Source organism: Bufo gargarizans, chromosome 2 (assembly GCF_014858855.1).
Source record: "Bufo gargarizans isolate SCDJY-AF-19 chromosome 2, ASM1485885v1, whole genome shotgun sequence".
NCBI classification, from domain to species: Eukaryota; Metazoa; Chordata; class Amphibia; order Anura; family Bufonidae; genus Bufo; species Bufo gargarizans.
Genome location: NC_058081.1, coordinates 396,730,326 through 396,756,640, shown reverse-complemented (window position 1 = coordinate 396,756,640; position 26,315 = coordinate 396,730,326). Strand labels below are relative to the sequence as shown.

At 44.8% G+C, this 26,315-nt stretch overlaps 1 protein-coding gene across 2 annotated transcripts; it reads left to right on the top strand.

Annotated features, from left to right (window-relative positions):
* On the top strand, window positions 1-25,158 carry CCNI2 (cyclin I family member 2). Of its 2 annotated transcripts, XM_044280821.1 has the most exons (7): window positions 1-276; window positions 8,506-8,668; window positions 9,635-9,769; window positions 10,257-10,331; window positions 17,067-17,207; window positions 18,538-18,768; window positions 22,180-25,158. In XM_044280821.1, the coding sequence occupies exons 2-7, from the start codon at window positions 8,555-8,557 to the stop codon at window positions 22,552-22,554; spliced, it is 1,071 nt and encodes a 356-aa protein (XP_044136756.1). In that variant the 5' UTR covers window positions 1-276; window positions 8,506-8,554; the 3' UTR covers window positions 22,555-25,158. The 2 variants fall into 2 exon arrangements, with proteins under 2 accessions (XP_044136756.1, XP_044136757.1); XM_044280822.1 differs by lacking the exon at window positions 9,635-9,769.
* The last annotated feature ends 1,157 nt before the right edge of the window (window positions 25,159-26,315 follow it).

Genomic DNA, 26,315 nt, shown 5'->3' with positions numbered 1-26,315 from the left:
GTGGCTTGTGTCTTTCAAACACCCATAGCCTTACAACGGCAGTAAACAAAAAAGGTCCCCGGGCTTGTGTGCAGCGCCCCGGCTGTGTCTGATGAGCTCCCGCCTACGACTAAGCCCCTGCTATGTACCTGGGCTGCGGGGCAGCAGCAGTGCCGCACCTGGCCGTCCTGGAGGGGGCAGCCGTATACTGGACTGAATAGGATGGGCAGAGGTGGGAGCACCATGGGCTACGTGATCTGAGTCCTGCGCCCGCACCCAGCAGGTAGCCTTGGAGAGGTGAGAGGCTCATAGACCCCTATACACAGGGGGCTCCCCGCCCGCCCAAAAGGGAGGGGCAGGGGGCTCCCAAAGGCTCTCCAGCCCCTCTATAGATGTGCCCTGGTGCCAGTCATCTGCTGTGCCATAGATGACTGTAGTGGTATGTCCAGGGGGCATCCTAGGAATTCTATCCACCGCATTGGGGTGATGTGATAGCAGTATAGAGGGGCATACACCACAGTTGTACACACTATAAACAATTGGGTGTCTGTGCCTGCTTCATGCCAGGCCTGATCACTTTCTTCTGATATATTTGAATAGATAGTAGTGGATGTGTGTAATACCATAGATCATTAAAGGGGTTTTCCGCAGTTTTTTTTATCAAACAGTGCCACACCTATTCACAGGCTGGGGCTGGTACTGCAGCTGAGCAGCAATACCACACCCAACAAGTGATCAGGTGAGTCGCTTTATGTAGAAGACAGCAGTGATGTTTCATATCCTGTACAACCCCTTTAAATACTGATGACACATCCTCTGGATAGATCATCAGTATCTGATCGGTGGGTGTCCGACACCCAGGACCTCTGCCGATCAGTTTTAGAAGGCTTGGGTACTCGCAGTAGCACCGTGGCCTTCTCGCAGCTTTTCCTAGGCCAGTGGCACCATGTCCATCGGTCACGTAGCCTTGGAACAGCTCAGCCCCATTCAAATGAAATTGTGGACCCGCAAAACACAGATTGTGTGTGTGTGTTGCGCATTTTACGGAACGCCCTGCCCTCTTATGCGGGTGTGCTTTCTACAACTTTTGTGGCCCCATTGAAGTGAATGAGTCTGCATCTGACCTGGATGTGGACAAAAAAATACAATCCGGTGCATGAGCCCTAAGGCGTCATCCACGCAGTTGTGTCTGTGTTTGGTTTGGCTCCTGTAATTGGCATTGCGTCCTTACAGCTGCCATCCATTGTGGGTTCGTCATGCGGATGGAGTATGTTCTGTACTGCTGACTATATGCCCTACATAGCGTATGTGTTCTAGAAACTGTTCTTATACCAAGTGCTGCTGTTCCTGGGTTTCTGTTAGCGCTATGGTCCCCGCTGGAAGCCATGGCATGTGTTTGTCCGCAGTAACTGCCATTCCATTTGTGTAATGTATAGGGGCAGCGATACTGACCATTTTGTAATATACTTTAGTTAATGAAATTGTACATTTCTATGAGAAGAATAGCCCTAAAGTGGCCCATTTCGTGCCTTAGCTCTGTCTTCTGTTACATAAGGCTACTTTCACACTAGCGGCACGGACCTCCGGCAGGCTGTTCCGTCGGGTGTACAGCCTGTCGGATCCGTCCTGCCGCTCCACCCTGTTCAGTCTGTGGTTTCATTAGTAGGAGATATCTGAGAACTGGGAGGCTGAATCGGATCACGTTAGGTGGACATCTCCTTACACTTTGCTGCTGTGTCTAGTTCTAGGCAGCTATCACGTTAGACAGGTTTTCCTTAGAAGTGATAGGGTATTAAAATCCTGCTATCAAAATCTTCCGTGAGTGCCATGGCAAAAACCGCCACGATTGTTCACTTTGAATGCCAGGACCCTCTCACAGCGTAACTCCATTGATTTGGGCCAGACTGTGAGTGGTCCCACGCTGTCACTTGACGCAGTGTCTGTTCACACACCATGCCGAAAAGGGATACATCTACCGTGTGGACAGGCCCTTCAAAACAGCAAAAGTAATTCAGCCTAAATGAGTTTCTAATGCTAATATAAAGGGCACAATTGGCTGGAGGGCTTTACTCTCCATATTATATTTAGTGGGGCTTGCCTGGGGAGGTCACAGCATTACCTCGTCATTGTGTATGTGGATCTTCTCAGTGAATCTCGTCACTCTGTAAGGGTACTTTCACACTTGTGGCAGGACGGATCCGGCAGGCTGGTCTCCCTGTCGGATTAGTCCTTCCGCTGTTTTGCCGGACCGCCGCTCCGTCCCCATTGACTATAATGGGGGCGGAGCTCCGGTGCAGCACAGCAGTGCACGACGAAAGCCGCCGGACTAAAAAGTCCTGCATTTCCGACGGCTTTCGCCGGGCACCGCCGTGCTGCACAGGAGCTCCGCCCCCATTATAGTCAATGGGGACGGAGCGGCGGTCCGGGGAAACAGCGGAAGGACGGATCTGACAGGGAGACCAGCCTGCCGGATCCGTCCTGCCGCAAGTGTGAAAGTACCCTAAGATGGCCTAGTAACAAGCACATAGGGGGAGATTTATTAAGCTGGTGTAAAGTAGAACTAGCTTAGTTGTCCATAGCAACCAATCAGATTCCACATTTCATTGTTCACAGCTCCTTTGGAAAATGAAAGGTGGAATCTGATTGGTTGCTATGGTCAACTAAACCAGTTCTACTTTACACCAGTTTGATAAATCTCCCCCACAGTTTTCTGAAAAACTGGGAGATCCCAGTCCAAATAGAAAGGAAAACTTAAGTCTGTGCGTGTCCAGTATACAGGGGACTTTTTCTGTTCCTCCTCCATACCATACACGCAGCAGCTCTTTCATCATGCATGCCTCTAGTGGGGGCATTTCTTTGGCATATACATAGTATAGTATTAACATAGTCTTTATACTTCCACTCAAATGAAGTGCTGATGTGTACCATTTTGTACAGCACTTATGGCTGGCCATACTTATAAGCTGAGGGACATAGCCGGCTGCCAGGCACTTCTGACACTGACTATTTCTTCCAGTGCAGGAAAGGAGTGAGCATAATGAAATCAATATGCTCCGTCCATTTTTTTTTCCCCCCTAACACCTACTGTCAGTGTACTATTGGGAGGCCCTTCATACACACTGGATTGCCATTAAAGGGGTTGTCCGTGCTACAGATATTAATGACTGCAGGACACCAGCACTGGAAACTGCACAACGTATGGAGTCTTCTGCTTCCGCTCTGTACACAGTATAGTTTCCAGGCTTCAGAGTTGTTCGAAACGGCTGATTAGTGGAGATGTCAGACCTCCGTCCATCTGATATTGATGGCCTGTCCTGAGGATTGGTCATCAATATCTGTAACCCTGACAACCTCTTTAATCTAATGTGTATCTGCAGCTTTGGTCAGAGATGGACAGCTCTAACGAGCCAGGTCTCTAGTGTTTTATGCCACAGTTTTTCTGTGGATACCACTCTTGGCATTTATATATCTGCCACATAATTTTACTGTGCTTGGCTTCAGAAAAGTATGGAAGTGGCATAAGTAATGTGTTGTAACTGATTTCTAGAGTCTACAACAGAGGTAGGTAGCCTTAGAGTTGTAACATTGAAGGGTTCTGTGTCACGGCCTTTTGTTTGCACTGTGACAATGTTGCCACACTTGCGGTTGCCCGTGGCAGCGTGTTGCTGTGAGAGCATGCAGTGGCGGTGTCTTGGCCTTTTGGGTGATTGCCGTGACATGGTTGCCACGCATGCTGTTGCCGGTGGTAACATGTGGCTTAGTTTTCTTGTGTGTGCACTTCCCCTTTAAGTGGCTTCCTTCCTCTGTCTGGTTATGGAAGGGTTAACTCCCTTCCTAGTGTTTTGTCAACACTGGGTTTATGTGTTTGTGATTGTGGCTGCTTGGGCTATTTAGTCTCTGCTGGAAGCCTGTAGCTGAGTGTTCCTCCAGGCTTGGTGTGTGCTGGTGGTTCACTGCCCCTGGCTTTACCATCTGCCCAGTGAGGGCCACCCTTGTGGTCATAGATGTTCTATGTCATCCCGGTGTCTCCTTCGCTGCCTGTCCCTATTTGTATGGAGTGGGTTATATTCAGGGTGTTTTATGTCTAGCTTGGTGTTACATGTCTGGTGGTGTTTGGTGTCATGTTTACTAGACATTCCCCTGTCTCATGTTATTGCAGCTATGGTGTCCTGGGTTCCTGTATGGTTTGTTGTGTGTGTGTGTGTGCGCTGTGTCCTTTAATGTTGGTGTGGACAGCAGCGCTAGTGCACGGGTTCCAGTCAGTAAAACGGATACTAAGCTGTTAATAGTACCTTTATAGTGCTGCAGAGTAGTTTCCTAATGCACTTTTTGATTGTTTAACCGCATGTAGCCTCCTGGAGAAATCGATATTTTATTCAGCCGCTGCCCCCTGCTTCAAGTCAGGTTTGAAGTCAAGGGGGCAGTGGCCTAGGCGTCTCGAAACTGCTCTTCCCGCCTCCCGCCGCCTTTATTGACACGCCGGATCTCAGTGCCGGGACAGCACTCCCAGCCCGCATGCGCAGTAAAGGGCTGCTGTAGCGTGATCCCGGCTCCGGCTCGTACACTCAGCCGGCTTCAGTTTCTACTGCGCATGCACCCACCAGCCTTACATACTAGCGCAGTTACAGAAGATGCCGGGCGCATGCGCAGTAGCGAAACTGAAGCCGGCTGAGTGTACGAGCCGGGATCGTGCTACAGCAGCCCTTTACTGCGCATGCGGGCTGGGAGCGCGTTCCCGGCACTGAGATCCGGCGTGTCAATAAAGGCGGCGGGAGGCGGGGAGAGCAGCATTCGAGACGCCTAGGCCGCTGCCCCCTTGACTTCAAACCTGACTTGAAGCAGGGGGCAGCGGCTGAATAAAATATCGATTTCTCCAGGAGGCTACATGCGGTTAAACAATCAAAAGGTGCATTAGGAAACTACTCTGCAGCACTATAAGGTACTGTTAACAGTTTAGTAACCGTTTTTTTGGTGACAGGTGTCCTTTAAAGGGAACCTGTCACCGGGATTTTGGGTATAGAGCTGAGGATATGGGTTGCTAGATGGCCGCTAGCACATCCACAATACCCAGTCCCCATAGCTCTGTGCCTTAATTGTGTAAAAAAACTATTTAATACATATGCAAATTAACATAAGAGTCATATCTTACTTGTGTGACCAGAGAAGGCCTCATGCACACGGACGTTTTTTTTCACGGTCCGCAAAACGGGGTTCCGTTGGTCCGTGATCCGTGACCGTTTTTCCGTCCGTGGGTCTTCCTTGATTTTTGGAGGATCCACGGACATGAAAAAAAAAGTCATTTTGGTGTCCGCCTGGCCGTGCGGAGCCAAACGGATCCGTCCTGAATTACAATGCAAGTCAATGGGGACGGATCCGTTTGATGTTGACACAATATGGTGCCATTTCAAACGGATCCGTCCCCATTGACTTTCAATGTAAAGTCTGGAGTTCTGTTATACCATCGGATTGGATTTTTCTCCAATCCGATGGTATATTTTAACTTGTAGCGTCCCCATCACCATGGGAACGCCTCTATGTTAGAATATACTGTCGGATATGAGCTACATCGTGAAACTCATTTCCGACAGTATATTCTAACACAGAGGCGTTCCCATGGTGATGGAGACGCTTCAGGTTAGAATATACAAAAAAACTGTGTACATGACTGTCCCCTGCTGCCTGGCAGGTGCTGCCAGGCAGCAGGGGGCAGACCCCCCCCCCCCTGTTTTTAACTCATTGGTGGCCAGTGGGCCCCCCCTCCCCTGTTGTTAACTCGTTGGTGGCCAGTGTGCGCACCCCCCTCCCTCCCTCCCTCTATTGTAATAATAGCATTGGGGCCAGTGTGCGCGCCCCCCCAACCCCCCCCCCCCTCCCTCCCTCTATTGTAATAATAGCATTGGGGCCAGTGTGCCCCCCCCCCCCCCCCCGATCATCGGTGGCAGCGGAGTAGAAGATTCATACTTACCTGGCTGCTGGCTGCTGCGATCTCTGTGTCCGGCCGGGAGCTCCTCCTACTGGTAAGTGACAGGTCTGTGCGGCGCATTGCTGTCACTTACCAGTAGGAGGAGCTCCCGGCCGGACGCAGACATCGCAGCAGCCAGCAGCCAGGTAAGTATGAAAATCTTCTACTCCGCTGCCACCGATGATCACCGCTGCCACCGATTGGGGTGTGCGCACACTGGCCCCAATGCTATTATTACAATAGAGGGAGGGAGGGGGGGGGGGGGGGGTTGGGGGGGTGCGCACACTGGCCCCAATGTATTAAAACAATAGAGGGAGGGAGGGGGGGGGTTGGGGGGGCGCGCGCACACTGGCCCCAATGTATTAAAACAATAGAGGGAGGGAGGGAGGGGGGTGCGCACACTGGCCACCAACGAGTTAACAGGGGAGGGGGGGGCCGCACAATGATATTCAAACTGGGGAGGGGGGGGGGGGGTCTGCCCCCTGCTGCCTGGCAGCCCTGATCTCTTACAGGGGGATATGATAGTACAATTAACCCCTTCAGGTGCCGCACTATCATATCCCCCTGTAAGAGATCGGGTGCTGCCAGGCAGCAGGGGGCAGTCTTGTACACAGTTTGTAGTGTATTCTAACTAGAAGCGTCCCATCACCATGGGAACGCTTCTGTGTTAGAATATACTGTCGGATCTGAGTTTTCACGAAGTGAAAACTCAGCTCTGAAAAAGCTTTTATGCAGACGGATCTTCGGATCCGTCTGTATGAAACTAAAACCTACGGCCACGGATCACGGACACGGATGCCAATCTTGTGTGCATCCGTGTTCTTTCACGGACCCATTGACTTGAATGGGCCCGTGAACCGTTGGCCGTGAAAAAAATAGGACAGGTCATATTTTTTTCACGGCTAGGAAACACGGCTCACGGATGCGGCTGCCAAACGGTGCATTTTCCGATTTTTCCACGGACCCATTGAAAGTCAATGGGTCCGTGAAAAAAAACGGAAAACGGCACAACGGCCACGGATGCACACAACGGTCGTGTGCATGAGGCCGAAGAGTCATATTTTCAAGCTCTGACTCATCTCAGGTTAATTTGCATGTTAATGTATCAAATCGTTTTTTTTAAACAATAAAAGCACACAGAGCTATGGGGACTGGGTATTGCGGATGTGCTAGCGGCCATCTAGCAACCCATGTCCTCAGCTCTATACCCAAAATCCCGATGACAGGTTCCCTTTTAAGCTGTATGTGTTTCCTTTTCCCTGCTTCTAGGCCTTTAGAGACTCCTGTTCCTCCGTGTTGTGGAGGAACAGGTCGTCTCTCCCCTGCTCCTAAGTGAGGGATTTCCAGGGCGACTCAGGATATTGGGTATCCAGGGTATGAGCAGTCCCACTATCAGGGTCCGCTCATACGGTTAGGAGTTAGGGAGAGGATTAGGGATGCAATAGGACCCTGATCCCGGCGTCCTGGCCTAGTTGCTACAGTTATCCTTCTTACATTGTATGGTGGGGGGTTTCCATCGCTCCCCGCTGTGACATTCTGGCTTCTACTTGGCAGTGGGCACCTAGTTGTGACAGGACCATGAATGGATAATTCACCTCACAGAATTTGCCATACACATAGTGCCCGAAATACAGTAGTGCCGCATAGGCATTTTATAGATTTCCTTTTGGTGTACTTTATAATACAGCACCACCAATCTAGTTGAACAGATGTAAAAAATATGTTTCAGGACACCAGTGATCAATATTTCATTTTTATTTATTTTTTATATTTTTTTTGTCCCAATCGCAATTTCCTCTTTGTTTTCTCTCTAAGAACCTGACCTGCAAATCATGGGACGGTGAGTCATTTTGTACCAGTACAATTGAAGTTGAGAATCTGCCGTTCATCCTGGCTACCTAAAAGGCTTGGTCATATGTAAGAAATATGGCTGTAATTTCTCACTGTGATTATGTTATGTGACCACTTATCCCTGTGGTGCTCTACAGCGCACCTCTACATGGATAGTGCGGTCAAAGGGTTGTGGCCGATGGGCAAGAAGTTACAAGGATGAAGCCTCACTGTAAAGAGCAGGGGCAGAATCCTAACTGGGACTAAGTTTTTACCTGCTTTCTAGGAAAAAAAAATCTGTGTTCACACTGGGTTCGTGGATTCCATAGGGTAGAATTGGCAAAACTGGTGTAAAGTAGAACTGGCTTAGTTGCTCATAGCAGCCAATCAGCATTCGCCTTTCATTTTTCAGAGCTCCTGTAGAAAATTAAAGGTGGAATGTGATTGGTGGCTATGGGCAACTAAGTCAGTTCTATTTTACACCAGTTTGATAAATCTCCCCTTATGTTTTTACCGTCTTTCTAGGGAAAAAAAGAGTGTATGTTCACGGGTTCATGGATTCCATGTTTCTAGCATCCATGACTGATATGGTCCCATTGACTTAACATGGTTTGTGTCTTTGATCAGTCAGAATTGTTTAGCAAGCTATGTCAAGACCAATGAAGACCTAACAGAACTACGTTGTCCAAAGTCCACACATTAACATTTGAATGATTTTTGTTTCTGCTCTGTAGATATCTATGCTTGGTATAGAAACTGGATTTGTTGACACCAGTGCCAGAAATGAAGTGCACAGGGCTTTCAGAGAGCCAGCGCCTGGAAATACTGCTGGAGAATGCACTTCTCATAGAAGCTAGCAAGTGGAAAGTTCCATGCTTTTTAGATTCCACTATCAAGGTATGTACACGGCCGCTACGCTAATCCATTCTCATAATATCCAATATTCATGGAACTTGATTGTATTAGATTCTGGATATCCACACAAGGGTCGACTCCTTAAAGGTGTTGTCTCACTTCAGCAAGTGGCATTTATCATGTAGAGAAAGGTAATACAAGGCACTTACTAATGTATCGTGATTGTCCATATTGCCTCCTTTGCTGGCTGGATACATTTTTCAATCATATTATTCACTACTCGTTTCCATGGGTTATGACCACCCTGCAATCCATCAGCGATGGCTGTGCTTGTACAGCTTAGGAAAAAGCAGTGGCTTGTCTCCTGGCTGGGACCACAGGAGTGCGATGGAAGCAATATGGACAATCCCAATACGTTAGTAAGTGTCTGGTATTACGTTTTTTTTTTCCCAGGCTTTTCATATTGATGACCTATCCTCAGGATAGGTGATCAGTATTAGATTGGCGGGGGTCCGACACACTGCACCCCTGCCGATCAGCTGTATGAAGAGCAGGCACACGCAGTCTGTGCGTACCATCTTCTGTCTCTCTTTCTGTTCGCCACTGCATGAAGAGAGGCAGGGGATTTTCCTCATACATATTATCGCCAATCTGATATCGATGACCTATACTGAGGATATATGAAAAGCCTGGACAACCCCTTTAACTTTGTCTACATGATAAATAACATTCGCTGGAGGGAGACAACCTCTTTAAGTTCAAAGATGGGAATACCTATTTAATAGTAGCTTCTTTGCTGTGAGCAATAGCTAGTACCAGGTCCCCGATCCCACCCTCTGCTTCACTTCATTCACTTTCAGTAGTGTGGACATAACATCTGCCATCCTGAAGTATTCTTGCCACCACTGTGAGCTACCACAGCAACCCCATCTTTGAGTGTTGGCCACTAGGGCATTACTAAATCCTAAAATTTTTCCAAAATTTTCTAATTTGAATTTGTCCCTTCAGGGCACAGATATCTCTCCGACGCAATATGAACAGACTGTGATCCGGATGGAAGGATTAAAGCTGCGCTTTAAGTTCTACCCGGACACATTTGGCTTGGCAGTTAGCACCCTGAATCGCATTTTAGCATCAGTAAAGGTAAAGTAATGACCCTCATGTGCCCTGTACATTGATAGTGATAGTGGTGCAATCATCTGTGTCCATGTACTGTACTGCACATGCGCAGATGTAAGCAGTACACCCAATAGAGAGGAAGAGCAGCTTGTCCCTCTTCTCTTCAGGTTGTACTTCCTACATCATTAGCGCATGCGCAGTACAATTCATTGAGACTGGGCCAGGAGAGAGGGCTGGCTGGCCTTTGTGCAGTTACTAGATAATTTTATAAGGATTAAAAGATTCTTCATATTGAAGAACTGTATTTGGTAGGTAAAGTTGTGTATAATATGGGGAGCCTGCTCTACCAGGCATTGTGGGCAGTTTGAAAGTGCAGTTGGTGCTGGCTATCTGTCACTTGTAATAAGCTGCCTCAGCAGAAATAAGTTGTACTCTTCTGATGTTACTCTATAGCTTGTGTCTCTTCTAGCTTCACACAAAAACACTTTTCATTTATTTTATTTTTTTGTAGGTCCAGGGGAAGTATCTTCAGTGCATTGCCGTCACATGCCTATACCTTGCAGCTAAAACTAATGAAGAGGATGAGGTATGACTGTCAAGCCTGCTGATATCTTTGTTTCCTGATGACAATACTTGTACAGCGTGCATTTCTACTCTTATGTAATTGGTACTGTAACATCTTGTACGTTAAAGGGCTTCTGTCAGCCCACTAAACCGTTTTTTTTTTGTTTACTAATAATCCCTTTACTGCGAGCTCTGCATACATAAGTTAATCATTTTGATTCAGTAGAATTTGATAAAAAGCTATTTTTAAAATATGCAAATTACCTTGCTACCAGCAAGTAGGGCGGCTACTTGCTGGTAGCAGCCGCATCCTCCGATCCTAATGACGCCCCCTCCGCATTGAGATTGACAGGGCCAGGGAACGGAATCGTTCTCTGCTGGCCCTGCCTGTTTGCAATCAAAATCCGGCGCCTGCTCCATCCTCAATGCGCCTGCGACAATGATGTCACATCTATACCCGGCACAGGCGCATTGAGGATGGAGCGGCCGCCTCTCAGTGCGCCTGCGCAGATTGAAGATAGGGTACGGCCGCGGCGCAGGCGCAGGAGTTTGATTGCTAACAGGCAGGGCCAGCAGAGAACAATTCCGTTCCCTGGCCCTGTCAATCACAATGCGGAGGGGGCGTCATTAGGATCGGAGGATGCGGCTGCTACCAGCAAGTAGCCGCCCTACTTGCTGCTAGCAAGGTAATTTGCATATTTTAAAAATAGCTTTATATCAAATTCTACTGAATCAAAATGATTAACTTATGTGTGCAGAGCTCGCAGTAAAGGGATTATTAGTAAACAAAAAAAAAAAAAAAAAACGGTTTAGTAAAATAAAATAAAAAATAGATAGATCTATCTATCTATCTCACAGTGCTGCCCATAATTATTTATACCCCTGGCAAATTTTGACTTAAAGTTACTTATTCAACCAGCAAGTATTTTTTTGACATGGGTGTCTCCCAAAAGATAATAAGACTATGTACAAGAGGCATTATTGTGTGAAAAAAATAAATAAAAAAATTCTCACCTTTTATTTACATTTGAGCAAAAAGTGTCCAGTCCCAAATTATTCATACCCTTCACAAACTGTCACAGTCTGTAGGAAAATCAAAAGTTCTATACCATTCCAAATAGTCCAAGCTGTTCTAAAGCATCCTAATTACCCTGATTAATTGGAACAGCTGTTTTAACCGCCTCCGGACCGCCTAACGCAGGATCGCGGTCCGGAGGCGGCAGTCTGAGGCACAGTCATGCATATATGCGTCATCTCGCGAGATGCGAGATGACGCGCTCACCCGGCCCGCGCATGCACATCGCGGGCCGGCAAAAGTTAGAGGGGGTGTCACGTCATCAGCTTGCCAGCCAATGATCGTAGCTGGCAAGCTGATGATTTAAAAAACAAAAACAAATCAGAAGCCAGTTAACACATTATATTTATAAATATAATGTGTTAAATGGCTGCTGTGCTCCTCTGCTGGTCCTTTTCGTCTGTTAATCTCAGCAGAGAAGCACAGTTCACAGTGAGTACACACCAACAGCACACCTAGCCCCAGATCACCCCCCATCACCCCAATTAACCCCTTGATCACACCTTGATCGCCCCTGTCAATCGCCTAGTGAAAGGGAAAAAAGTGATCAGTGTAAACTGTCACTTTTTTTTTTTTTTCACTGGTATTGACTGTTAGGTTTTAGGATAGTTTAGGCCCCTTGGTTAGGTATTTAGCGACCAGCCCACCGCACCGCAGTCACCGATTAGCATATCGCTAATCAGCATTTGTACTTTATAGTATCTGTAAGTGATCAAAACTAATCACAGTCAGATCTATAATAGTATTAGTGTCACCTTAGCTCGCCCTCCTCCCAAAACGCAGTGTTTGTCCGATCAGGCCTACACGTGCGTTCACCCACGCCCGCCCCGCCGCAGTGACAAAAAAAATATATATTTTTTTTATCACTGCACAATCGCTTTACAAGCGCTGCGGCGATAAAATAAAATCAGTTTTGATATTTTTTTAATCAATCGCAGCGGCCTCCGGTACTTCGCTAGCCTCCCATTTGTAAGACAGGCTTGCTTTTTTTTCTTGGGCAGTCTCAGGGAATACCCCCTAAATTTAGTAGTCCAAATGTCAAACAAGGGGTATTCTTCTGAAGAGGCCTACAGGATTCTGACCCAGTGGGATGAGGAATGGGAACCCTCATCTGACGAATCTAGCGGGTCAGAATATGAACCTGTAGAAAGCAGTGGCAGTCTGACCCAAACTTCGGACGAGGAGTTTGAGGTCCGTGATACACCAGGCGTACTGGTACTGCTTCAAGGGCAGCAGAGTGGGGCTGGCGCTGTCGGATTACGTGGTGAGGCATACACCAGCAGCGCAGCCCTCCCTGGACCTAGTACCAGTACTGCCGTACAACATGGTGAAGTGGCGAGCACCAGAAGGGCAGTTGAAGCTGGTACGGCGGCACGTGCAATAGTTACCCCGTCGCAGCCACCGCACAGACAGGCCTGTAGACCCCCTAGAGTCCCTGAGGTGCTGGCAAACCCTGATTGGCAGTCCCCAACTTCAGCCGCACCATTAGTTCCCCCTTTCACCGCCCAGTCTGGAGTTCGGGTTGAGACAGATCGGTTCGGCCCTGGGATTTATTGAGCTGTTCTTGACTGCGGAGCTCTTGGACATAGTCGTGGCAGAAACAAACCGGTATGCCACTCAATTTATATCCCCCAACCCGGGAAGCTTTTATGCCCAGCCTTTCCGGTGGAAACCCGTCCAAGTTTCCGAATTAAACAAATTTCTGGGCCTGATGTGCATTCTGACAGAAGCATTGCGCTGCTGTGAGATTACACAAAAGTCGGTGTATGCGACGCAGCAAGACGAGATTTCTCCTCTGCAGTAAAAGATACGTTTGCCGAGGCATATGAGCTGAGGAGGCGGCGGTGTTCATATGCTTTGGTAAACACTTTGTGTGTGTATATATAAAAATATAAAAAAATCCCGGCAATGATTTATTCTTCCACATCGATTGATGTGAATGGAGAAATCGGGTTTCATACGAGCTAAGTGGGTATGCCTTTCCCCTCCTTTTTTTTTTGGGCAGAGATTTTTTCATCCACATTGATCGATACGAATAAAGAAATCTGTGCTGTTCATTTTTTCTTTCAGCCCAGAGGCTGAATGGAAAAAAAAAAAATCTCATTACCCGTATGCTCAATATAAGGAGAATAGCAGAAACTCCTAATGCTGGCCATACATGTAATGATTGCGGAGACCCTCAAATGCCAGGGCTGTACAAACACCCCACAAATGACCCCACTTTGGAAAGAAGACACCCCAAGGTATTCGCTGAGGGGCATATTGAGTCCATGAAAGATTGAAATTTTTGTCTCAAGTTAGCGGAAAGGGGGACTTGTGAGGAAAAAAAATAAATCAATTTCCGCTAACTTGTGCCCCCCCAATTTTTTTTCTATGAACTCTGCATGCCCCTCATTGAATACCTTGGGGTGTCTTCTTTCCAAAATGGGGTCACATGTGGGGTATTTATACTGCCCTGGCATTTTAGGGTCCCGAAAGCGTGAGAAGAAGTCTGGGATCCAAATGTCTAAAAATGCCCTCCTAAAAGGAATTTGGGCACCTTTGCGCATCTAGGCTGCAAAAAAGTGTCACATATGTGGTATCGCCGTACTCGGGAGAAGTTGGGCAATGTGTTTTGGGGTGTCATTTTACATATACCCATGCTGGGTGAGATAAATATCTTGGTCAAATGCCAACTTTGTATAAAAAAATTGGAAAAGTTGTCTTTTGCCGAGATATTTCTCTCACCCAGCATGGGTATATGTAAAAAGACACCCCAAAACACATTGCCCCACTTCTTCAGAGTACGGCGATACCAGATTTGTGACACTTTTTTGCAGCCTAGGTGGGCAAAGGGGCCCACATTCCAAAGAGAACCTTTTGGATTTCACAGGCCATTTTTTACACATTTTAATTTCAAACTACTTTGCATGCCTTTTGGGCCCCTAAAATGCCAGGGCAGTATAACTACCCCACAAGTGACCCCATTTTGGAAAGAAGTCACCCTTCATGATGGGCATAGTGAGTTCATGGAAGTTTTTATTTTTTGTCACAAGTTAGGGAAAAAAAATATAAAATCATCATTTTCCGCTAACTTGTGACAAAAAATAAAAAGTTCTATGAACTCACTATGCCCATCAGCGAATACCTTAGGGTGTCTACTTTCCGAAATGGGGTCATTTGTGGGGGTTTTCTACTGTCTGGGCATTGCAGAACCTCAGGAAACATGACAGGTGCTCAGAAAGCAGAGCTGCTTCAAAAAGCGGAAATTCACATTTTTGTACCGTAGTTTGTAAACTCTAACTTTTACCCAAACTTTTTTTTTTTTATCAAAGACATGTAGAACAATACATTTAGCGAAAAGTTTTATATATGGATGTTGATTTAAAAAAAAAAAAAATTACAACTGAAAGTGGAAAAATGTCATTTTTTGGGCAAAAATTTTGTTAAATTTCGATTAGTAACAAAAAAAAGTAAAAATGTCAGCAGCAATGAAATACCACCAAATGAAAGCTTTATTAGTGAGAAGAAAAGGAGGTAAAATTTATTTGGGTGGTAAGTTGCATGACCGAGCAATAAACGGTGAAAGTAGTGTAGTGCAGAATTGTAAAAAGTGGTCTGGTCATTAAGGGTGTTTAAGCTAGGGGGGCTGAGGTGGTTAATCAACTCAACAGGTGAAAAAAAGCAGCTCTGCGGCTGCGCATTGTGGCTGCTCACAAGTCAGGAAAGGGCTACAAGGCCATTTCTAAATGTTTTCAAGTTCCAGTGGCTACAGTGCAAAGTATTATTAAAAAATACAAGATGTTCCGCACTGTAGAAAATCTCAGAGGATGTGGTTGGAAGCCAAAAGTGACACCTGTGCTGGCCAGGAGGATAGTTAGAGAGGTGAAAAAGAATCCAAGGATCACCACCAAGGCCATCCTGGTGAATCTTGCCTCTGCTGGTGGCAATGTCTCAAAGCGGACAATCCAACGGACACTGCACACTGCTGGGTTCCACGGATGCAGACCAAGGAGGACGCCACTTCTCCAGATAAGGCACACAAAAGCTTGCTTGGCCTTTGCAAAAGCTCATCTGGACAAAGAAGAAGACGTCTGTTCTTCTGTGTTATGGTTAGATAAAGCAAAAATTGAATTGTTTGGTCACAATGATGTTTCCTTCATTTGGCGTAAAAAAGGAGAAGCCTTCAACCCAAAGAACACCATCCCCACTGTCAAACATGGTGGTGGGAACCTAATGCTTTGGGGGTGTTTTTCAGCCAATGGACCAGGGAACCTAATCACGGTAAACGGCACAATGAAAAAAGAGCAATACATGAGGATTCTCAACGACCTCATCAGGCAGTCTGCAGAGAAACTTGGCCTTGGGCACCAGTGGACATTTCAGCATGACAATGACCCAAAACACACAGCAAAAGTGGTGAAGAAATGGTTAGCAGACAACAACATTAACATTTTGGAGTGGCCCAGCCAGAGTCCAGACTTGAATCCAATTGAGAATCTGTGGAGGGAGCTAAAGATCAGGGTTATGGCAAGAAGACCCTCTAACCTGAAAGATTTGGAGCTCATTGCTAAAGATGAGTGGCCAAAAATAACTGTAGAGACATGCAAAAGCTGGTCTGCAATTATAGGAAGCATTGGATTGCTGTAATAGCCAATAAAGGCTTTTCTATTGATTATTGAGAAGGGTATGAATCATTTTGGACTGGACCCTTTTTTGCTCAAATGTAAATAAAAGCTGAGAATTTTTTTTTTTTTTTTTTTCCCCCTACAATAATGCCTCTTGTACATTGGTTTCTCCCAAAAGATAATAAGACTGTAATTTCCCGTCAAAAAATTACTTGCTGTTTTTTTGCCCCAGAAGTTATATTTTAAACCCATAAAATGTTTTACAAATCACTTATAATGGAGTAAAATACAAACTAAGCCCTGCAGCTGCTGTGCCGCCACCTCTGGTCTTTGATCGCTGGTTCTGGCGATAATGTGACGTCTTTGTGGCTGCTTAAACCATCCTCTAGTGTTTAGCTAGTGATTGAGCTGGGGGACCATGGAAGCATGTACAGGGGCTTGTTAAGGTGTTACTTATTTTTTTTACTTTATTGGAAAACTCCTTTAAAAACAAGATATTCTGTGTTAAACTGGAAATGTAGAGCACTAATCTATTGGCAGGGTGACGCTGATGGCAGTTTGAGATTTCTGGAGGACTATGCGATATAGCTGCACATACTGATATGGTGATAGGACTGAGAAGAAACCCAGCGGAAATAAAGGAGGAAGTGCTGATAAACCCTCAGACCAAGGAACATCCAGACACAACAAATGTTAATCTTCTTGCTTTCATATTGCAGCATTCGCACCATTCTCTGTAGTGTAGGCCCCATAACATCATTGTAGGTTTTTCTTTTCTCCAATGAAAACTGATCCCTCTCTGTAGTCTATGGGACTTCCAGAAATACCCAGCAGTCCCGTAAAGAATGAATGGAGTGGCAGGGTGCATGTATGACCTGCTGCTCCATCAGATCAGGGGAGCAGGACTCTCCTTCTTGTGATTGGTGGGGGTCCCAGCGATCGCTTAGTTATCCCCTGTCCTGTGGATAGAGAATAACTTGCAAACTTTTCACAACCCCTTTAAATCACTTCAATGTTTCTTTCAATAATGCAACACAAGAGTAAAAAGTTTTGTCTCAACTTATATTTATTGTAGGTAATACCATCAGTGAAGAAGCTTGCAGTGCAGAGTGGCTGCATGTACTCCTCTGCAGAGATCTTAAGGATGGAGAGGATCATACTAGATAAACTGCAGTGGGATCTGTACACATCCACACCCGTGGACTTCCTGAACATTGTAAGGATAGGTGACTGTATGATTGTACACGATATACACATGTATGCACAAATCTGCTACTCCAGTTCTATAGTAAAGAAGCTATTTGCAAGTCACTGACTTAGTTGGACAAAAATCACTTTCATTTTTTATTTTTTTTAATAAAAAAAAAAATCTATTCCACTTCGAATTTTCTACTCGATGAAATATTAACATCTTGCAAAAATATTTCTGACTCTGCTTTTCATTCGAATAACACTGTACATACAAAACTGTCTGGACACATTGTACGCCTGGAGCTTCAAGTATCCTTGAGGTGGCACTTGTAAGGTCCTGTGAATGTGTCTGTGACCTGTTCTCTGCTGGATGGTGACTCACATTCAAGCAGAAAAAATAGGTATTAAGGCAAAACTGTATCTAGAGGGATCAGGGCTTTCTCTTGGGAACAGGTTTTAGATTTGTTTATCTGGTGCTCTGAGTATGTATAGTTCTGAAGCTTGGCCTGGCATATAGTGGGAGAGTTCCCTGATGAAGATTATAGTTGTAAAGCTCTGATATGGTCCCAACTTTATAATCCCTGCATAATTCTAATACTGGAGGAATGGGAAATGTGTGACTTTTCTGATTGGCTAGAATGATGCAGTTCCTACTTCAATTTGTTAAGGATAAGAATAATTTGCCTTTAAAGGGTTTTTTCACCTTCAAGGGCCTTTCTGCAAGTCCTTCAGAGGGAAGCATACGTGCCTGCTCCAACTCTTTCGCTTCCCCGCTGCTTCTGCCTTGTTCCGGTCTGCTGGGTCACATGACACAAGGGGGACACTCATGGCCCCACAGTGGGCACATAACCCACATGAAACCAGAAGTTGACATGCAGAGAGTGAGGCGACGCAGGGGACTGAAGGTGATGGAACCCTGCAGTGTGGGAAGTTCTGACAGAAAGTTCCCCAAAGGTGAACAACCCCTATAAATTACGTCTATAGCAGAAGTTTACTCATGTAAAGGGACTTTTTGATAGGTAATAGTTGAAACATGGCGTATTCACATCATTTTCTGACCTGTAAATTGTTACTCATGGTAGCCCATGGATAACGTCACATTTGGTGAGTTAAATCGGAGCATAACCAAGGATTACGAATATAGCCAAGGAACAAAACACAATATTGGTTGTGTTCAGAGAACACTGTTACATTCAATAGAAGTGTAGTAGTCCAATGGGTAATGATGATGTATGAACACAAGACGTGGTCACATTTTCAGCCTTTTTGATGTGAGCTGCATTCAGCCATGTTTGGTCATCATAAGTGAAAAAAATGAAGACAGTCAACATAAACATTTGCTTTTCTTCCTACAGTTCCATGCCATGGTGATGTCCAACTGGCCTCATCTCTTTGGTGACTTCTCTCAGATGAATCCTTCTCTCCATGTTGCACTCTTGACTAAGCAGCTACAGCACTGCATGGCATGCCACCAGTTATTACAGTTCAGAGGCTCCACACTGGCCTTGGCAATTATCATCTTGGAGTTGGAGAGGATGACGCTCGACTGGTTCCCTGTTATGACCGAACTGCTGAAGAAAATAAAGGTAGGTAGAATATCTGTTATTTTCCTATAGATAATATTAGCGAGATTTGTAAAAGGAAAAGAAACTTGGCTGTCACCACTTATCTTCAAAGCTACCAGAGTCTTTATTTATCCATCCCCCTCATCCGTGGAGCACATAACATTTCTGAGAATAATCTTTGATCCTGACTATGCCAATTCATACAAAGACCCATACAGATTTTTGTGTTGCGTATCTACCCCAGTGTTTCTTCTGTTATGCTTTGTCTTTCTTTCCAGGATTATGCATTCTGGTTTATATTTTTCTCCTTGTTTTTCTGTTTGTATGTCTTCTGTTGTGATTTATGTCCTTGCGCTCCCCTCAGTCATCCCATCAAGGGATTGTGCCACGTTTTAAAACATTTCCACTATCCACAAGATGGGAAATACGTATCTGACAACTGAGACCCCCACCGATCATAAGAATGGGCATCCTATGTCTTCCCGCTGCCGCTCCATTCATCTCTATGGGACTGGCGGAGAGTACTGAGAGCTTCGATTCAGTAATCCCATAGAGACGGGAGTTGCAGCACACATACTTAACTGGGATAGAGGAGACATTTTAAAACCCTCTTAAAGGTGCCTCATTCAGCTTATTCCTTACTGCTGCCCTTGAATGACCTAATTATTTGTTGGCTGAAAAAATAAAGACGAGATGTTTTGAAGAAAACGCCTTAAGCTGGCTATAGACATGAGATTTCAACCATATGATTGAACACTTTGTATTACTTTTGGCTAATATCGCTTCAAACATTTACTGCCCTGCAGTCATAGATCAGCAGATGAAACGGATAGGAGAACAAAACAAAACTTCAATAACGTCTGAGCAAATCTTTAACTCATGGATAGTTGGTGCTTGGATCATGTAGCACAATGCATCAAAATTTTTGACCGATTGTGTGTTACCAGTGCATGAAAGACCATAATTTATAAATGAGTTGCAAGCACTGGGGTCCTAGGTTCGAAGGACAACATCTGCATGGAGTTTGTATGTTCTCCCCGTGTTTGCGTGGGTTTCCTCCCACACTCCAAAGACATACCGATTGTGAGCCCCATTGGTGACAGGGTAATGCTAATGTCTGTAAAGTGCTGCGGAATATAGTAGCGCTATCTATAGAAGTACATAAAATAATACAGGCCATTTCTGTCAACATTTATCCCATGTCTACGGTTTGCTTTGGTGTTGGAGCATGCGCATGTCCTTCAGCAATTTAAGAAACTGTGAATTTTGGGGGGAAAAGAATCACTGCAGTTACTGAAAAATCCAAGCTGACTGCACTTTGCAGTTTCAGCAACTCCTGTAGCAGTGAATGGGAGCTAAGCAAACAGCATAGCACAGCAGGCCACCATTTCCATTTCGGGAGTTATGAAATGGCGTAGCCCTACGTGCTATGCTGCTTGTGCAGCTAACATTCACTACTAAGGGAGTTATGGAAACACTGAGCCTACAACAGACACTCAGCCTTCTATGGCCAAGAATGGAATAACCTAAGGGGGGAATAACCCCTCAAACTTCCGTAGAGGTGTATAAGTTGTATTGTATGTAGCTAAATTTGTCTTTTATGACTGCTCACTGCATGCACTACAGACTGTTCATGGCATTGATGGTTGCCCTTACCTTAGCGCAGTTTCCTGCTGCCAACACATACTATAGTGCTGTACAGAGTATTTTGAGGCGTTCCCATGTCTTCAGCTTTGTTGCACTCTGCTGCATTACTTATTATTCAGTGGAAAATAAGGAGGACGTAGGAGGTTCCTCAACATTTGCAAGCGAGGAAAAGTGGACTAGGGTCGCTGGAGGGTGAGGAATGTCACTTTCCTCCTAAAGTACTACATACTCATATGTACTACCTACTATGCAAAAAAATAAAAATACAATTTTGGTGCCTTTTATATTATATTGAGGCGATTCGGTTATACTAGGCGAAGACTTGTATTTTGCCTGGCAGTGGTTATCTTCTCCCTGGCTGTTAGCGCATCTAATCAGAGCGCCCCACTCTTAGCCAGGAGAATGAGCTCAAGGATGTCTACACGCTCAAGTTCTCGTGAGAACTTGCTCATTCTCCCTAGCTAAGAGCAGGGCGCTCTGATTGGATGCGCTAACAGCCAGGGAGAAGATAACCGCTCCCAGGGAAAATACAAGTCTCCGCCTAGCATAACAGAGTCGCCAAAATATATGGGGCCAACAGTGGACGAACAGGGGGTTCTGTAGGAAAAAAAAAAAAAGTGCCATGGCATCAGTGGGGAGGGGCTGCCCTATAAGGCAGGATAATAATTAGACTAGAGCTAGCCTGATGAAAGGTCCTCTTAAGGAAGTGATGACGTTTTGTGGCTACTTTAGGACTGGAGTTGAGGGATACTGCTTTAAGGTACATTCACACGACCGTATGTGTTGTGCGGAACGCACAAGGCCAGCCATATGATAGAAATGCCTTTTTGCGGACAATAATAGAACATGCTCTATTTTTGGAGGGTGCGGCAGAATGTAGGTATGGGTGCGGACAGCACGTGGTGTGCTGTCGCATCTTTTGCAACCCCATTGAAATGAATGGGTCCTCATCCATTCAACAAAATTGCAGAATGGATGCAGAATCATAAATACGGTTGTGTGACTGTACCTTTTTAGGCAGCTATCAAAAACCTCGGATGTGAAAGGCTGCTTAATTTACATGATTGCACAAACTGACAAGTTGGCAAGTAATTTTGTTTCTGGATTGTCCTTTGTCTTAACCAGACATAGGATTTCTGAGGCTCTATTCTCATTGGCATTGTTGTGTGCATTTTATACCAAATTGTGACAACCTCATTTACTTTGATATAGACTGCACAATTCTTGCTGTTAATTATGTCAAAGCCAGACAGAATCCCCCAGCAGAGCAAGCGAGAACTGTAGCTTAAAGGGGGTGTTACAAGTTAAATAAAAGCTTCCCCAGTAGAAGTAAATGTGATAAAATAGTCATACTCGCCAATCTTCTACCCTGTAGCGCCAGCAACATGCACTGCTTCTGCAGTGCTAATGTCCTCTTCCTGGCTGCAGTGGTGATTATCCCTGCACACAGGTCACTGTGTGGCCAATCATTGGCCTCCGCAGTATATGACACATGACTGTGGAGGCCAGTGATTGGCTGCAGCAGTGACCTGTGTGCACAGAACATCTCTGCAGCCAGGAAAACCAACATTGATGGGAGGACTGGAGTATGGTATAGGAAGCAGCAGGGGAGAAAAGGGGTGAGTATCACTTCCTTTATTTTATTACATTTATAGTATTATTTTAACTTGGACAATTCCAACCCCATTATCCCTCACAATAATGTACTATCTGTATTAAACATTTTTTGTATATAACCATATGAAATTCTGAAACTTGAGCCTAATCTCTGTATGTTTTCTACAGGTTGACAATGCTGAGTTCATTCACTGTAAAGAGCTGGTTGATCGACGCCTTGAGACGCCATCCAATCCTCTGTACATTTTCATTTCTGCCAACCAAGACATTCAGACATGTATCAAGGATCAAGCCTCTTATTGTCTTCCTTCAGTAACATGTTCTACAGTCAAAAGGAACCAGACTCTCACACAAGATTTCAAGTCCGCTCAGGAAGCCACTCTTGCAATGGAAACTGAGTTTTATGATGGGTTTCAACATCTGTACAATGAAGACCATGTGGAGATGAATGAAACTCACAAAAAGTCACAGCTAGTGGCAGCAGAGAGTAGGCTATGTCCTCCACTGACAGTGCCCACATCTAGATTAGAAGAAAGCTTATAGAATGAATCTCTGGCAAAAGTCGCCACAATTTGCTGGTGCCAAAGCAACCCTGCGAGTATATGGGGTGCACGTGTGCCTCTAGATTTTGCTTTTGCTTTAAACCAGGCACGCTGTCAACAAGTATTGCCAAACATGCTGCCACAATTGCACTGCAAGTGTTCCTCCATCCATGGTCATTACATGAGGTATAAGTATGTAAAGGGAACCTGTCAGGAGATTCATGCTGCCCAAATCAAGACCGGCTCCCAGGTTACTGCAGTGATTTAGAGGAAACATAGGGGGTCATTTATCAAACTGGTGTAAAGTAGAACTGGCTTAGTTTCCCATAGCAACCATACAGATTCCACCTTTCATTTTCCAAAGGAGCTGTGAAAAATGGATTCTGGTTGGTTGCTATGGGCAACTTAAGCCAGTTCTACTTTACACCAGTGTAAAAAATGACCCTTGGAGGATAATCATCTGGGGGCTCCTTTCATTGACATGTCTTTTGCCATTTGGTTAGAGAGAGACTTGTCCATCAAGTGTGATAGGGAGTAGCTGTCCCTATGAATATTCTCCTAGTTAGCACATTGTAAACTATATGTCAATATAAAACATTGCTGTTTGTAACCAAGGAGCCTCTTGAGATTCTGCTTGTTGCTTGGACAATATGAACCTCCTGACCGATTCCCTTTCAAATATATGTGTGCCTATTTACATAAGTATTCAAGGGCCAAGGGATTTATTTGATGTTCTCATATAATTTTAGTAGGAATCTATTGTGTAGAGAGTTTTGTGTTTCTTAGTTTTCCCCTGGTAATTTAATTTCATGGGGAGTGACCTGAACTGATCCATATGGTGGATTAATCCACACACATTCATATAGAAAATGTGGGCTAGTCTAAAAGGTGGCTCCTTAAAATAAAAACATCCATCCATTTATATTAAGGTTGTCCAGCCTTCAGTGGGAGCAGTGCTGAACTGTCCACTACAATGTTGATGCTGCTGTGTAGTTTTAGCAATGGATCTACACCCAAACAGCTGATGAGCAGGGATACGGGGTGTCGGACCTCTGCCGATCAGCCAGTGATGGCCTATCCTGAGAGAATGGACCATCACTTAAAAAAAAGCCTGGACACTGCCTTTTCAATAGCGGGGGAGGGGTTTTGCGTTTTAAGAAACAGGTGTAGAATCCCTTTAAAAAAAAAAAAAGGCATATGTGAATAGAAAACCATTTTGTTCATGGCTGGGCAGTCTGCCAGAACAGTATCTGCTTCTAGTGGGCCTCTTCTCTGTTTTACGGTTGCCTGAACAGGCCCCCCCCCCCCCCTCAGTGATGCCTAATGAGGCATATAAATAGGGATTTCCTTCAGACTGATACCATTTACAGTACTTGCATCAAGGTGTCTCACATTGGATATTACACATGTGCTAGTATGACTATTTCTCAAATACTACTACACTCAGGGATTTCTTGTCTAGGAGCAAGATGATTCATACAATGATGGGGATATAACAAAAATGGAGCATAGACAATTTGGAGTAGTTACCCATGGCTGACTTAGCAACCAGTTAGTTTGCTGCTTTCATTTAGCAAAGGACCTTTGAAAAACAGGCAGTATCTGTTTGCCACGGACAACTATTCCACATTCTTTTGCACCACTATTATGCATCTCCCTTAAATCTTTCAGTACCAGCCTGTTCTACTTTAATGGTTTAGCCCATCAATGGTCCTGGTTTGTCCTTATTCTGGGAATAAACTCAACTCAGAAGCATTTTTCTCGGTTCAATATGACCAAGTTTGTACCCTTTCCTCATTTTATGTATTTTATTATAAGTTCATCTAAAGGCTCTCATACATGTATGGTAAATTGTTTTAACAAAGGCAGTGTTGCCGGCCAGGTTTGAAAATTAATAATCTGATCAGCTATTATGGGCAATACTTACTGTCTTGCTTAGAATAGTTGTTCTACATGAGGCCAGGCGTGTCTTTGCTTATTTGTAATACGTTACTTTTATATTATTTTATTGTAACAGATTAAGTACTTTTTATTATACTGTGCTAAAGAAGTATACATGTCACATTAATTGCACCTTTTTATTTCTTTGAACAGTGGGCAGCTAGTTGTTTTACCCTTATGTGTTTGTGCATAAATAATGTGATCTTGGCTTTTATTTTACTTTTATGTTGTGTAAAAAAAAAAAAAAAATCCAGAAAGAAAATGGTTACAAAGTTACCTGTATGTTTTGAGTATTGTTAAAGGCGCAGAAGAAAAGCACCATCTTATGTTTAAATGTTTTTTTTGGCTTTAAGACTTTCATTACAATTTCTTCCACAAGGAGTGCCAAGGCTGATGTTTAGTACAGCCCAGGACAGAGGGTGCAGGGTCTTCTCATGTACAGTATCATTGTTTCTTTACAGTGGTTAATGGAAAAGATAACATCCTTTTATATTCATGGTGAGTTGTAGGTTACATTGTATTTATTTCATTATTATTATTTTTTTTTATAAACCTGAAACTGTGAGTTGCCTGATGACTGTAAGGTAAATCCTGATATACTAATTTCAGTCATGTTGGCTATATTGTCTTATTTCATTAAATCTGGTGCCTATAACACACAAAACATTTTTTATTTATTGCATTGTAATGTAGTACTAGATTACTACAAGGTATGTCTTTTAACCCTTTCACTGCCAAAGTGCACTGAAATTTGCACTTGGCATGACTGGTCTGTAAGAACTCTATATATAACGTATGTTCCATGATCACTCAAAAACGCAACCATTGATTTCAACGAAACTTGGTATACACATCCCTTGCTACTGGAAAGAAATCTTCTGGGTGGGGGTGTCACAGCTCTCTAGGACGTACCGTTCCTGAGATTTTCCTAAAAAAAATTACCTGCATTAGCCAATACAAGCCTGCAAGTCTTTCTCTTCATATCCCAACTGCTATACACACAGTCACATGTCCCTTATCAGCCAATAGAAGCTAGCAGGCCCTTAGTCTCCACATACAGTTTTACACCAGGTTTCCATAACAATCAAGCCATTTTTCTTCACTGCTCAGCTTTAAAGGGGCTGGGTGTTGTGGATGACACTTAAGGGAGCGGAGTGACAACCCAGTCATTTTTTTTTCACTGCTGTAGTTCAGCTTTAGGCTAGGGCTACACGATGACATGTGTTGTGAGACAATATGTCGCACGACACAAAGGGCACGGCTACATTGTCGTGCAACAATTTTTATAATGATGGTCTAAAGCAGGCATGCTCAGCCTGCAGCCCTCCAGCTGTTGCAAAACTACAACTCCCATCATTCCCTGACTGCCTACAGCTATCATTCTACAGAAGGGCATCGTGGGAGTCTTAGTTTTACAACAGCTGGAGGGCCACAGGTTGAGCATCCCTGGTCTAAAGTGTTGCACTGCGACATGCCGCCAGTCGCAGAAAAATCCATCTTGGATGGACTTTTTGCAACTGTTGTTGCATGTCACGTGTCGTCTTGTAGCACTAGCAGCAGGGTACTGTAGAGGTCACTTAAGGAGGCAGGCCCCTGAGGAGGTCACAGTCAAAGGAGTGGGGTGCTGTGAAACTCACTGTTAAAGGGGCAGGCTGCTGTGAAGGTCAAAGTTGGGGGGGGGGGGGGGGGCGCTGCTATGGAGGTCCCATTTAGTAAGTGTGTGTGGGGGGGGGGGGGGTCGTCGGTGTTAAGGGATGAGGCACTGTGGAGTTCACTGTTAAAGGAGTTATCCTGGGTTCAGAGCTGAACCCGGACATGCCC